The 15429-nt window shown below is 42.2% G+C and overlaps 1 protein-coding gene across 4 annotated transcripts in view; it reads right to left on the bottom strand.

Moving 5' to 3' along the window:
• KANK4 (KN motif and ankyrin repeat domains 4) overlaps positions 1-15429 on the bottom strand; it is a 93872-nt gene that overhangs the window by 31471 nt on the left and 46972 nt on the right. For all 4 annotated transcript variants that reach the window (XM_029617854.1, XM_029617853.1, XM_029617855.1 and 1 more), the window contains 3 exons: positions 8698-8771; positions 6208-8226; positions 1180-1291 (listed from right to left, as the gene is read on the bottom strand). In XM_029617854.1, coding sequence (XP_029473714.1) covers positions 1180-1291; positions 6208-8226; positions 8698-8713 — 2147 coding nt within the window. In that variant the 5' untranslated portion in view covers positions 8714-8771. The remainder of the gene's footprint in view (positions 1-1179; positions 1292-6207; positions 8227-8697; positions 8772-15429) is intronic.

Raw genomic sequence — 15429 nt, 5'->3', positions numbered from 1 at the left:
TGGGTAGATACTTCCCTACCCCAGAGGGCTTACAATCTAAAAGGTAAATTTGAAAAGGGACGCGCTGATTTTATAACATGTGCACATGGCCACGTACATGTTATAAAATCGGCTATGCACATGCGCACCCGGTTTTATATCGGCAGGCACATGTGCGTTGCAGGTGCCAACTCGCGCACGCAAGGGGGGGATTATTTTTTATAGGCGCGCTGATGCAGTCGGCCCTTTCCCTAACTCCCTACCTATCCTTCCTCCCTTTTCCCCTCTCCTCTCCTCTCCTCTCCTCCCCAACCCCTAAACCCCACCCACCTTCCCTAAAGTTTTGTGTTTTACAACTTACCTGTTCCTCCGAGCAGCAGTAAGCTGTGCGCGCCAGCCAGCTGCCGACACGCGCTTCACCGGGGCAGCCTAATGGCGCTGTCCCGGCTAGCCCCCACCCCGGCCCTCCCCTTCTGAAAAGCCTGGCACTTCTCTGCGCGGCCAGGCCACTTGGAAAATGCGCTCGGCGCGCGAAATATCTCCCAGGATTTGTGCGCGCCGGGCTTTTAAAATCTGCCCCTAAGGGTCCGATTCACTAAAAGTTTTTCTCCCATTCTGTTTTCTATGGGGAAAACGCTAATAAACGAAGCCCTGAATTTGTACCCAAGGCAATGGGGAGTGAACTGACTTTCCCAAGGCCACAAGAAGCATCGGGAGAAGTGGGGATTAAAACCCTGGCGGCTGTCAGCCCACTGCTTTAACCACCGGGCTTCTCCTCCACCCTGTTCATTTACATCTGCACGAAAGTGCATGTGAACCCTGCAACAGCGTGGGCTACTCAAAATTGCCCACTAAAAAGCATCTAGCCAGCTCCCAAGAGACTGTCACTGCCAGCAGGGTCATTATTTTTAGCAGATGATGGAGAAAGAGTGGGAATTAGGCTGATAGCACCTGAAAACATTTAGGTTCTGTAGCCTGGCCCCTGTGGCTTAGGATCAGAGAGCACTGCTTTAAGGAGTTACCGGTCTGGTCCTGCCCTGCACAGTCCACCCCCGACTGTTTGGCAGATTCAGATATTAAACAGGGGGGAAAAAAAAAAAACCCCAACAGAAAATCCTTTTCTACCTTGAGCTGTCATTCATGCTAATAGCGTTACATAAAGCAACAAAAAGCATTTTAAATTCAATAATTGATGCTTACCCACCATTTACCCCAACAAACTGCAGGTTCTTTTTCATTCCATTACCTCCTGCATGGAATCTGTAGTCTTTCCTTTTCATGATCGATTTAAGGCTTGTGCTTGGGGATGTTACTATTGAAAACACACACATAAATCATAGATCAAAGATCTGAAGTTGTGATAAATGGGTAGAATGTGCCCAGTCTCAGATTCCTAAGACACCTGCAGCCTCAGTGAGCCTCAGCGATTCCAGTTACTTTGCACAGACCCAGCAAAGAGCAAGTGAGAGCCCTCAGCACGCACAAGATGCATAAGTAGCTCAGTCTGCTTCTGTTAAAGGTCATAGCCTCAATCCTGCAAAAACTTCCTGAGCCATGTAAATGGCAGAATAGCCAAGCTGACTCCTGACATTTTTTATTTTCTCGTGTTGCAAAAAATAAAAAGATATTCAGCTGAGGTCAAGGGATAATCAGCTTTGCCTCACTCCTGTGTTTAATCTTTTGTACACCTCCAAGTTTCGCCATTGCCTTGTCATGCATGGTTGGGAGCTGGCCGTCTAGACTCATAGAACAAAAGACACATCTATGAACCTGAACTTCTAGTATTGACTTCTCCAGCCATCACTCAGTGTATGAGTCTGGAGAAAGTATTCCAACCTTCACATCCCCAAATGTAGTTTGCAGGCTCTTTGGGATAGTGGCAATATAATCCCCATGGATTATTTCCGTACAGTGCTGCACACACCGATGGCATTGATCATTTTGGCTAGTAAGCAGACAGTGAATGAACAGAGGCCCAGTGAGGTCTGGCCACCCACGCCTCGCCTTTTGGCCTGTCGCTGAAGACGTTGGAAACAGAAGCCGTTTATCTTAGATATGCAGAGGGAGAATTCTTACAAAAAAAACCCCGCGCTCTCCTCCTTTGTCTCCACATGGAGTATTTTTGCCACACAGTTATGCCAAACGTGTCAGGAAACAGTGCAAGGTTTTGCAGCCAGCATGCATTTCCCTTCAACGCAGGAGAAACACATTGGTGGAGCTAGCTTGGATCAGATCCCGATGAAATCAAGTCACTAAAACGACAGCACTTAGGATCCACATAAATTATTTCACTAACTTACAGCGGAATTCTCTTCTTTAAAAAGAAATGTTCTAAGTCACAATAGCATTATTTTCTTTTCTCTTTATATAGAATAAATACAAATGTTAAATAAATAAATAAATAAATAAATAAATAAATAAATGTATCTGTTATATTTTTTCAATTTGAGTAAAGGGAATGCTATTTTTAAAGAGACATTTCATAAAATTATAGTACTCATATGAATTTGTACTGGCACTCTCCCTTATAATTTTTTTTTTCTTATTGTTTATTTGTAATTTAAAAAAAAAAAACAATTTTCAATTGCAGTACAAATAGGAAAAAGCAGATCAATACAAAACATTACCGCTGAAGTACAATATTAAAGAGGAAAAGAAAACACTATGATAAGATTAAAGACCATATAGGCGGTGAGAGGAGGGAGGTGAAGAGATCTAATAATGAGCAACAGGAAAAAGAAAACAAACCTGATTCTAATGTGTGGGCCTGGATGGTCAACCAGCTTGCTGCAATCTACAACAAAGTCAATCTGGGCCCCTCAGAAGATCCTGTTGTCCAGAACTCTCACGTCAATTTCTTAAAATGTTTAGGTTCAAAAAAATATGCATGTTTTCCCTTGTTAATGGCCAATGTACTTAGATATTTAAGGAAAAAAGTAGCATCTAAAGCTAGAACTTGAAACTTTAATTCTGGGAATTTTCCCATAAGAACATAAGAAATTGCCATGCTGGGTCAGACCAAGGTCCATCAAGCTCAGCATCCTGTCTCCAACCGTGTTAGCATTATTTGAAAGGGTAAAGAACCTTCCTACCTCACTCGTGATTTAATAAACTTCTATCATGTCCCCTCTCAACAGACTCTCTTCTAAGCTGAACAGCCCCAGCCTGCAGAGTCTCTCATCCTAGGAGAGATGTTTCATCCCCTTTATCATTTTTTCACTCTCTTTTGCACCTTTTCTAGTTCCTCTCCGTCTTTCTTGAAATGGGGCGACCAGAACTGAGCACGGCACTTAAGACGCGGTCACACCATGGTTCGACATACAGGCAGCATGATATTTTCTGGTTTATTCCCCATTCCTTTTTAGATCATTCCTAACATTCTATTTGCTTTATTGACCGCCACCAAGCACCGAGCAGAGGATGTCCACAAGGACACTAAGGTCTGTTTCCTGGGTAGTTACTCCCAGTACATTACCCAGTATCGTGTACCTGTAGTTGGTATCATTTTTCCTTATGTGCATCACTTTACATGTTTCTGTATTAAATTTCAACTACCATTCAGTCGCCCAATCTCCTAGTCTCACCAAGTCATTCTGCAACTTTGCATAATTTTGTCATCTGCAAATCTGATCATCTCACTCATCCTTCCCTTTTCTAGATCATTTATGAATATGTTAAACAGCACAGGTCCCAGTACCGACCCCTGAGATACTCTATTAATGTATCTTTCTCATTTTGGAAAACTGACCATTTAGTCCTACTCTCTGTTTCCAGCCTTTTAAACAGTTACCAGTCCACAATAGAACACTGCCTTCTATTTCATGACTTTGTTTTTTCCTGAAGAGTCTGTCAAGAGGGATTTTGTCAAACGCCTTCTGACAATCAGCTCACTATTATCTACATGTTTATTTACACCTTCAAAAACTTCTATAAGATTGGTAAGGCAAGATTTCTCCTTGCTAAAACCATGTTGCCTTTTCTCCATTAAGCCATGTCTATCAGGCCGATTCAGTAAAAGTCGCGGGAGAGCACAGGCCACTCTCCTGTGCACACAATTCAGTATTTAAATGAGGGCCCTAGCGCCTCTTTTTTGACAAGAGCGTCAGCTGTTAGTGAGTTTCACAGCCGATGCTCAATTTTGACAGTGTCGGTTCTCAAACCCGCTGACAGCCACAGGTTCGGAAACTGGAAGCCGGCAAAATTGAGCGTCCAGTTTTCAACCCGCGGGCTGCGGGCCGATTTAAATTTTTTTTTTAAATTTTTAATTATTTTTTACTTTGGGACCTCAGACTTAATATCGCAGTTTTTACTGCTTTTCTGTACACTTTCCCGGTGCCGGCAGAAATTAACGCCTACCTTTGGGTAGGCGCTAATTTCTGAAAGTAAAATGTGTGGCTTGGCTGCACATTTTATTTAGTGAATCGCGCAGGAATAACTAATAGGGCCATCAACATGCATTTGCATGTTGCGGGCGCTATTAGTTTCGGGGGTGGTTGGACGCGCATTTTTGACGCACTATTACCCCTTACTGAATAAGGGGTAAAGCTAGCATGTTGAAAACGCGAGTCCAAACGCGGGTTAACAGTGTGCTCTGATGTTCAATGGAGACAACGCATTCATCTCCCCCGACACCTTTCCCAACTGATTCACAAGCTGCTTCCCTCCAGCAGCCATGTCCCCAATGCCAAATATGCTTGGAAAGTTGGCAAAACAGCATCAAGGTGGAGAAAGTGAAACTCTTCCGGTAGCGTCTATGGAACTTTCATGGGGCCTTTTTGCGTAGACCCATAGACTCCTTTATTTATCCCACGACTGAATATCTTATTGGAGATGCTCTTGGAAAGGAGAAACCACTTTTCCACTCTTGTTTCCAAGAGCACCTCCAATAAGATATTCAGTTGTGGGGTAAATAAAAGAGTCTATGGGTCTATGCACGGAGTCCAGAGGACCAGAAGGGACGGGTTTGGTCTTCCCCTTCTTTCTAATCATGTTAGAATTTGAAAAAAATAGCAGAAAAGACAAAAAAAAAAGGATAGACTCCATGGAGTGCAATGATTGCATTTGGGCTGACACCATCTCATGATCTTATTTTTTAGTTATCCATTGCTTACCTTCAGTATTTGATACCAAATAATGCTATTGTGAATCAAAATTTAATTTGAAAAGAAGAGAATAAACATGTACTGCCAGACCACTCATGCCAGAGGTGGTTCATATACTTTTGACTTTTTGAACAACACCTTCCTTGTGCACTTTGGGGCTACCATCTCAGTCAGAATTTGGTCCCATTGTGCTAAGATCCCATAAGTCACAGTTATCTGGTGTTTCTCTTCACCCAAATTTTAATTCCCTTTCTACCATTTTATTTGAAAGCTGTTTATTGTCTCAGATTCAACAATATCCAAGAGCATAAGCATACAAAACCTCACAAAGTCAACACTGACATTTTGATAGATCCTCCCTAATTCTCTACCGTTCCTTCCTTACTTAACAACTAAGAAGACTGATTTAATTAAATCTTCATAGAATTTACCTTGTCACTTCTAATTCTTGTAGACAGAGATGCAAGAAAAGGCTCCTAAATTTGGAGGAACTGCTTCCTACGAGCAGCTTTGGTATTCACTACCAACATTGTTTCCATGTTTAAGAAGTTATACATCTGTATTTTCCACATTGTTACACTAGGAGGACACTGTTCATCCATTGTAGAAGAATACACCTCCTAGCAACCAACATAGATTTCCTTAAGAACATTATGGAGGAAATACTAACACCCCCCCCCCCCCAACTTAATTTCTTCTCCCCACTCCTGTTTAGCCCTGCTATCACAGTTAGTCCTTTGGCTGAATATCACAGACTGTGGTTCCTTCCAGAACCTGGCACCAGTACACTCTTCAGCCAGATGGTGGGTGTCTCTCTTGATGGACAAATAGGACTCCCTCCTGGTGGGCAGTAAACACACTGCCTTAGCAGCATCTCCAACTCCATCTGAGCCAAGGAAGAGAAGCTGGGTCTGCTAACTGAACTCAGATCTCTTGCATGGCAGCACTGCTGCTGGTCCATTGAGCAGGACCCTTACCTATGTTTTTAAGGACTACCCTATCAATCATGTTCTAATATATTTTGGATATAAACCCTAATTATGGTGATTCTTATTACTGTCATCTATATTGCTTCCCAGCTCTGTATTAAAAACTCCATATTATGTCATGAGTTGCTTCAACTTACCCATCTGCTGGTGATTCGTCTTTGAATTTTCTTTGTCTATTACTGTTTCAGATGAGTAGACTGAGGACAGCAAATTTAAAGAACTGACCAGCTGATTCTGAATGGAGCTGAGCTTTGAGGCGGGCTGCTTGATCACTTTTGCTAGCTCTGGGTGTCCTTGCTCTAAGCATGTCCATTGCTCTTGCAAAAGTTCCTGGATTTTTTTGACATATTGGCCTACAGGGGTATCTGCAGGAGAGCTTTGCTGTTCTGCCACCTCTTCTTTTTTAAAGACAGTGTCTTCATTTTCATGTGTCTTGGACTCTCCTTCTTCAGAACACCTTTCTCCAGCTGATGCACTGGCAATGGGCTGTTCGTCATTACTTCCTGTTTGGTTCAAACAGTCATATAGAGGTTCATCAATCTTTAGCACAGTGAAGGCAAAGCTTTCTGAAAGACAAGAATTCACATCTGATTTAATACAACTTCCAGCTCCTTCTTGATTGATAGCAGTTACATGTTTAGGCTGGTCTTCTCTGCCAGTTGAGTCAACATCTACCAAATTGTCATGATCTATATGTGCTTTTGTGCCTTTATATATTCCAAGTTCAGGTTCGGTAATATTTATGTCATAGTCACCACATCCAATAGATTGTGTCTCATGACATATATTTACATTGATACTTTTGTCAGAAGTCTCCTTGTGCTCATCTTCTTGCATTGGTTCTGTATTTACTGCAATGTCTTCGTAATGCCAGCCGTCAGTCTCATGAGGTATTTTGATCTCCTTGGTGACCTCTTCAAGTTGGAATTTTAAGCTTTCAAATGCTTGATGGCTTAAATCTTTTGCTGTAGCCAGTTCTTGAAGGCTCATATCTTTTATACTAATTTCCTTTTCTTGTTCTTCCACCACTGCTTTGAGTTTCTCCAGTTCATCTGTTCTAGTCCTTAAATTATTTTCTAGTGTTGTAATCTGATGTTTCAGGGTTGTGTATATAGGGGGTTCTGAACTGGTATAAAGTGAAGGATCAAAGCTGGTCTTTTCTTCTGCTACTCCATCACCTGTACTTTTAGATTCAGCTTTGATATGAGTAAGAGGTTCATTTTCAATTATACTTAATTCTATTTCTTCTGATATCTCATTGTCAGGTATAAATGTTTGTGTTGAAACACTAAGCAGTGGTAATGCCTTCATCGCTCCTTTTATGTCACAGTTGACGTCTGAGTCATCACTCTCCAGTGCTCTGGACTGCTGGTTCTGCAATTGTAAGGTTAGCTGAATTTTCTCTTCTGAAAGTAGTGATATTTTCTGGTTAAGCTCAGGAATGGTTTTCACCTGCTCTTCCAGTTCCTTGATCCTTTTTAAAGCCTCCTGGACTTGCTGTTGCTCCTTGCTTTTTTCTCCGGGGTGAGTTAATTCGAGTCCGGTAAAGCAGTGTGGGCTCAGTGACCCATCGAGGGGGGTGAAAATACTTTCAGTGAGGATTCTTTGCTGAGGCCGTAAAGAGGATTGAGAAAACATGGAAAACTGATTTGGTTCTTCCGAACTTTTGTGCTGAAGAAGTGAGGCGGGCATGCTGGAAGCCCTTAAAAGCTGTGGCCTATTTCGAGGGCTACTAAGTTGTTCACCAGGGTATATCTGCTCAGCTTGCCTATTAGTCTCGTCTCTGTATTTCAATTCATACCCTTTTCGTAAAGATTGTGCTGGATCAGAGTTTGGAATTAAATGAACCATTTCCTTCATGTCAATCACCTCTTTCCTTGGTGCAGTTGAACAGGTTGTGCTGACCCGGCTTGTGCTGGTAGAGGAAGCCTGGGATCTGGGTCCACTGTCAGGAACACTGAAATTTCGAGGCAGTGTGCTGAACTTTGATTGTTTGGTTTTCCTGTGGACATGGACCTTTTTAATGGTATTTCCTTTTTCAATATCATCCACATATTTCAGGAAATCCAGGTCTAAATAGAAGCCATATGGGGTTTCCACCGAATAAGGCAGATGTTCCTTTTTATTCTCTCCTGATTTTGATGCTTGATTATTTTCTGAAATTAAAAATAAAACTATTATTTTTTTTTATAAGTATCTTTGCCAAATGCTTTATTCTAAGTCTGAATTCACATTGGCATGGAACGTGATGGAGTAAACAAATGTTATAGTTTAAAAAAATAGGTGAATCTCATACAAATGACACCTAATTTGATTTTAAATTAGTGAATGAGTTGCATTTACCTCTGATCCATCCTAAAGCAGGAGTTTAGTAAAGCACAACTTTGCAATGTTACACTTGGGTTTAGCCTCTGTTGATTTAAGGTTAACTGGCTCAGCCTCTTCCTGATGACCTGGAGATATCTGGTATTCCTAATATAAAGTTGTTTCTCTTCTCTACTCAAGTTTCCCAAGGCATTTTTATACTTTTTGGGCTCATTTCATAGCCCTTGGCAGGAGAGAGAGCAGAGGTAGACAACAGCATTATGCAATATGCACTGTATGAGACAGAATTGCTCTCTACTTACTGTTTATTTTCTCCATCCTGAAGCACTTTGTGGTCAGTCTGTTTGTTAGTCGTCATCAGATGATTCAACAGGATCTTGAAAAGAAGGAAAGATGTATTTAGTGCAACTCATTATAACTGTTCCAAGACAATGTAAAAAAGAAAGATATCGATATTTAAAAGGTTTGTTCAGGAAACTTTTCAAGTTATCCAGTCAAACCCCGAGATTTAAATAGATGACCTCCAGTCCTTGTAGACACCAATCCACTCAGGTTTTCAGGATATCTCTAATGAATATGCATGAGATAGATTTGCATACAATGGAAAACATGTGCATGCAAATCTATCCCATGCATATTTATTAAGGATATCCTTAGCATATTTATCAAGGATAAACCTTAACAGATTAGTGTTCACGAAAACTAGATGTTGCCTATCCCAGGTGAATATGCTAATGCACAGGTCTTCCCAAACTTGGCCTGGGAACCATACAGTCTGTGGGTTTTTCAGGATATACACAATGAATACAGATGAGGTAAGTTTGTATATAATGGATCTCAATGCTTGCAGATCTATCTCATGCATATGTAGCCCCCTTCAGGGAGCGGACACACTTCCCAGTCCTGTGGAGCACTGGACCACCTGGAGCAGGGTAGAGAATATAGGTTCTGTGAATTGCGGGCAGGAATACACCTACAGGGGCACTAAGAGGTTCAAACAGCCCACAAAAATAAAGCAGTCCACTCCAAAAATTGTGTTCCAAAACAGAAAGTGATTTACTGATAAAATATAGTTAAAATTCCCGCAGGTACAAGAAAAATACAAATCTCAAAGTCACTTGTGCAGACACAGATCTGATGCTGTTTAAGAACCCTATACTTCTTCCCTAGGGAAAGGGTATACAATCCTTTTTGAAATTCTTCAATACACTCACAAAATGGCTGATTGGCCCAAGATAAATATTCCCACTTGCTTCTGCGATCTAAAGCTTTTAAATTGACCCTTGCCACTTGCAGAAGAGATCCTGGCTCTTCTATGAACCAAAACAACTTGATCTCCAGGACAGGCTGTTGTGCTCACTTGTGGGACAGGCCCGTGAATGGCTCCACTCACCCCCCCTGATGCTACCAGTGAAGCCGTGGCCTGAGTGCCACTGATATCTGCTTTTGTGCGGCAGGGAACCACCGCCTCTACCATCTCAGTGCAGCCTGGAAGGGGCCCTGACACTGCTGTGCCCCGCTCCCATGCAGTGCTGACTCCATCGCTGTCTTGCTTCCTGCGACTCTGGAATGACGCTGACACTGCTCTCTTCATGGCCTGATTGCCACCAACATGCTGCTTCTCCTGACGGTCTCACTAGGCACGCCTCTGCTTTAAATTTAAAGGGCCCGCGGCGGGAAGAGCTCTGTAGCCCAGTCTGATGACAACATCCAGCAGGCCTTATAAAAGGGCTCTTCAGTCTTCTGGCCTTCACAAGGACCTTTATGGTTATCCGTGGTATATATCATCCTTCAAGGTCTTCTGTGGTCATACTTCTGTTATGACAGTCTTCTTGGTTCTGTGTTCCATGTTCCTGGTCTCTCATCAGTTCCTGGTTCCTGTCTTCACCGTCTGCAGTCCTGAGTCGAAGTCTTCGTCGTATTCCTGAGTTCTGGTCTTCCAAGTTTCCGGAATCTTTGCCATGTTCTTGTGTCCAAGTACTCCAAGTCCTCGGAGCCCTGCACCTAAGTCCTGCAAATGTGTGGACCATGACCAGCCCTCAGCAGGCTGTGTAGGTCGCTTTGCTGCCCAAGTCCTGAAGCCAAGTCTTCTAAGTCTTGGAGTTCTGTTCCTTGTTTCCAGAGTCCTAGTCTTCATCTCCTGAGTGTCAGTCCAAGCATTCATTCCAAGTTCCTGCAGGAGTGCCAGTGTCATGGTCCATGACCAGCCCATGGTGGGCCTTGTAGAGCACAAGGCCTGCTTCCAAGTTTCCAAGTCCATCTTTGCTAGATCAAGTCTTCGGAGTCCATCCTTGTTTCTAAGTTCCAAGTTCCAAGTCAAGCTCTGAGTTCCAAGTTCCTAGTCACATTCCTAGTTCTGGTCGCGTGGAGCTTGTCCAACTGGTGGATCACCTTGTTCCTCGTTCCAAGCCATATTCTTTGTTTTTGGGGTTTTTTTATTTATGCATTTTTATACAACTTACAAGCATCCACTTGTTAATGAAATCTCTTAAATACAGAGAAAAGAATAATAACAGAAATTTAAATCAAGTTTACATGGCATAATCATCTGTATTATAATCAAATAGAAGAAATAAAGGGAGAGCAAGCAATCTGAGCTATATCAATCTAACAGAAATATAATTTCAAACATTATCTGGGGATCTGAACAGGCCCAGCAAATTTTAAATTAACACACCAAACAGCAGGTCTATATGGGATTAGAGTGGGCATCCAAAAAGGATCTAAGCTGTGTTGGATCGAAAAAGACATAACTCTGTTCCTGAACAAACACACAACACTTGCAAGGGAATTGCAGTTTGAAAGTTGCTCCCTTTTGTACAACTTCCTCCTTCATATTTAGGAATGATTTCCTTCTTAGTTGTGTCTGCTTGACCAAATCTTGGTAGCACCATATTTTTTTGTCCAAAGAAAAGAACTTGGTTATTTCTGAAGTATTGTCTAAAGATGTTGTTCTTGTCCATCAGAAAGGCGAAAGTAACTAATAAAGGTCTGCGATGTGAACCCATTTCCTGTGACAATTCCAATAAGGTTGTTAAGTCTGGTAAAGCTTGATCTTCTATACTGGTTCAATTATCTTCAGTTGGATACAGATAATACGCCTTTGTTAATTATTACTGGTTTAGCTTCTTCCGGAACTTTCAGTATTTGAGACACATACAACTTAAATAATTCCAAGGGAGCAATATTTCTTAATACAGGAAAATTTAGGAATCTTAAGTTGTGTGATCTCAAATTATTTTCAATCTTTTCTAACCTCTTGTTTACCTCATTATCATTCAGGATTATAGCTGACTGAATTTTTTCCATCTCAACAAATCGTGTTTCTAGTTTTTCAATTTTATTATTTTGCACCACAATTCCAGTAGCATTATGTTTCACTTGCTGTTTAACTTCCAAAACTTCCATAGTTAAACCCAATATAGCCTTTTCCAAAGACTGGAGAGCATTCCATATAGAAGAAAGAGTTATTTCAGGTAGAGCCATGAGCAGTTTTTCTTGCTTAGAGTCTTCCTGATCCGCCTCTCTTCTCTCACCTGCTGCTAGACCGGCACCATTACTAAGGCTCGAGGACTCTAGGATAGCTGCAGAGTTCAGCCCTTCTCTCCAAACCCCTCCAAGGGGCTCTACCTTGGCTTCTTGCTCCTGCGTGGTAAGTCCTTGCGCGGTTACACCTCGTCCAACTGTTCCTGCCTCTCTCCGGAGTACCTCCGTTGGGTTTACAGTTTCTCTCGTCCTTCGTTCCTCATCTCGGCCTGGAGGCACCGGTCTCACTGGTGATCCAGGGCTTAAAGATGTCTTGGTCAGGGAAGCAAGCTCTCGCTCCGCAGCCTGCTCCTCAGCGACCCATTCTCCCGGTGTAAGTGCGGGCACCGCTGCGAAAATGTTCCCAATCATGGGCTGCGTTGTCTCCAGAGGTGTGGAGGAGCTTTCTCCACACTGAACCCGAGCTTTTCGCTTAGTATGCGGCATATCAGAAACAGGCAATGCAAGAAAAGATCAGGAGCTCCTCGCAACGTAACCATTCAGGTCGCCATCTTGGAAAGCTCTCTGCCATATTCTTTGTTTCAAGCCTCATTCCTTGTTCCAAGTGATGTTCCTCGATGTTCCAAGCCCAGAGTTTGTGCTGCCGTTGGCGTGGTCCATGACAAGCCCATGGGCTGTGTAGGGCACACTGTGGCGCAGGACTCCTTCAGTGCTTTCATCTAAGTTACAAGTCTTCAGTGCCTTCATCTAAGTTCCAAGTCTTCAGAGCCTTCGTCTAAGTTCCAAGACTTCAGAATCATGGTCAAGCCTTCATCATGTCTTGTTTTGAGTCCTCTCCCTCTGTCTGTTCTGACGCACAAGCTGTTCTCAAGTGGCAGGTCCAAAATTGCTATCTAGTGGCCGGAGAGCTACCCGTGAGACCAGCTTTGTTGGGTCTCAGTCCTGTGCATGCAGGTTCAGCGAGGCCTTCAAGTGTTCCGAGTTCAAGCCATGCTTCCAGTTCGTGTATTCTAGTCTCAAGCCCAGCCCGTGCCTGGATGCGCTCACCTTCCCACGATATGTACCTTGGAGCCTTGCCCTGGGGTTGTGCCATGGCCCAAGGGCTCACGCTCTCCCGGCGATCTGGCCCCAAGTCCAATCGCAACACAGGCCATAGCGTCTTGCTGTCCTACCTGGCTCCCAGCAAGACACAAATTCCAAGCAAAGTAAAGGAATTGAGAATAAAACAGAGAATATCATAATGCAATCTGTAGCGCTCCATGGTGAGATCTCATCTTGAGTATTGAGTGCAATTCTGGTCACTGCATCTCAAAAAAAGATATAGTGGAATTAGAAAAGGTACAGAGAAGGGCAACCAAAACAATAAAGGAAGTGGAACAATTCCCTCATGGTGAAAGGCTAAAGAGGTTACGGCTCTTCAGCTTGGAGCGGGGAGATGTGATAGAGGTCTATAAAATAATGAGTGGCGTAGAACAGGTAAACACAAATTGGTTGTTTACTCTTTTAAAAAATACAAAGACTATAGGACACACAATGAAGTTTCTAGAAATACATTTAAGACAAATAGGAGAAAATACTTTTTTACTCAATGCATAATTAAATTCTGGCTAATAATGGTTAATAGATCTTTCTTCCAGAAACGTGTCCAAACCATTTTTAAACTCAGCTGTTATTTAGCCTTATCCACATTCTCTGGCAAGAAATTCAACAGCTTAATCATGTGCTAACTGCACAAATACTGTCTTAAATTTGATCTAAATATGCTATGAGTTAATTTCATGGCAAGTCCCTTAGTCCTAGTATTAATTTAAAGAGAAAATAACTGCTGCTTACTAACCTGTTTCACACTGCTCATAATTTTATAAACTTCTATCATAAACTTCTAGGAATTTATTCTGTGGGTTAGAATTAAAAGATTTCACCAAAGCAAACGGTGCCAGTCTAGAAATGTTCAAGGTCAGTGGCACTCAGGATAATTATCCAGACAGGTGCTGCTGCTGCTGCTGTAAGCAAGAACTTCATTACAACAGACCAAGCCAGACAGTACAAAGGACTGCACAGTCTTAAATGCATACAAGTTAACGATGAAAAACGCACTCTTTTCTACCCAGTGATACCTAAATCTGAAATGGGGAAAAAAAACCTCTTGGTGTTTTTTTCATCATCTGACTTGGAAATCTGCATTTACATTCACTAATGTGTCCATTTAACGTGCCAGACAATGTATCTACGCTAGTTCAATGGTAGTAATTCCAACATCTCTTTCTCTTCATTTGGATTTATTTTTTATATTTTTACAATTACAGCAAATAGGGATAACTTGGAGCCATCACAAATGAGCTGTTTGTATATGCTCTATTCTTCATTCCCATAATCTGATCAAAAGCTGTCAAGCAAAACACAGAGGTTAGTTTTAGAAGGGAGCTAGCTGACTACGTACCTCGCTAATAATTGCCCTGAACAGAATGGCTAAATCTAGCCACCCTAGTGAAACTGAGCCCTTAGATTTAGACCCGTGGAGTTTCCTCTACCCATCCCCAAGCACAGCACATGTAAAACTAAATTTTAGTACACAAAAAGGCCCACGTACTAAAGTACGCTTAAACTTGCAAATGTGAGTACGTGCGTAGAAACTGCTGTTATTGCACGTAAAACTAGGTGTCCACATGTTAACAATGCTTTTAAAATGCATAATTAAAATTTTGTGAGATTACGCACAAAAACCATAACCCATGCTAATAAGATAATAGAAAATGAGTTCATTAAATACAAATGTCCATTTCCATAATAAGATGCAAAATTATGCAAACACTTAATTACCTAATAGTACAGAGATAAAGTTCACATGCTAACTGCTTTGCAAACAATTTATTGGAGAGGTGTGCAACTTATATGCACATCCCCCGACTGATGAGCTCACCGGGCTTTTAAAACTCACCTTAAATAGCGCGTATTCGTGCAAGTGCTATTTTATAAACCTCGCACATAGACGTGCAAGTATTGATGCACAAATAAAAATTTGCTCGTGTGAAAAAAAGGGGAAGGTCAGGGGCGTTCCGGGGCACGGCTAGCATTTATACACAGAAGTAGTGATTCTATGACCTGCAAATGCAGCGGGTGTAGGGCTGTTACCTGTGCACATTTACTTCTGCTAGTTATCAGAACAGAAGTATTTATAGACAAATACTGACTGGGTGAAGGGTCAGGGTAAACTGGGGGAAGTGCAGGCTGAAGAACCAGAAGGGTCTTGATGACCTAGAGATAGACTGGGCAAACTGGTGGACTAGTTGGTAAAACTGGTCATTTCCTTGACGTGTGCATGTTATAAAATGTGCTGCCTTGCGTGTGCAAAAGCCGACAAGTGCTAAGGACAATACGGGAGTAACATTTCCTCAATGCAATTGCTTAAAATTAGGAGCACGCATACATGCGCCAGGCATATTTAATATAATGTGCGCACACGTGTGTGGATGATATAAAATTAATGCGCGTGTGTGCGCGCACCCACATATGTGTGTTTACGGGCACGTGTGCGCTCACTTTAAAGT

The sequence above is a fragment of the Rhinatrema bivittatum genome, chromosome 10 (assembly GCF_901001135.1).
Source record: "Rhinatrema bivittatum chromosome 10, aRhiBiv1.1, whole genome shotgun sequence".
NCBI classification, from domain to species: Eukaryota; Metazoa; Chordata; class Amphibia; order Gymnophiona; family Rhinatrematidae; genus Rhinatrema; species Rhinatrema bivittatum.
The sequence above is the reverse complement of the archived record's forward strand: the minus strand, read 5'-3'. Positions and strand labels throughout refer to the sequence as shown.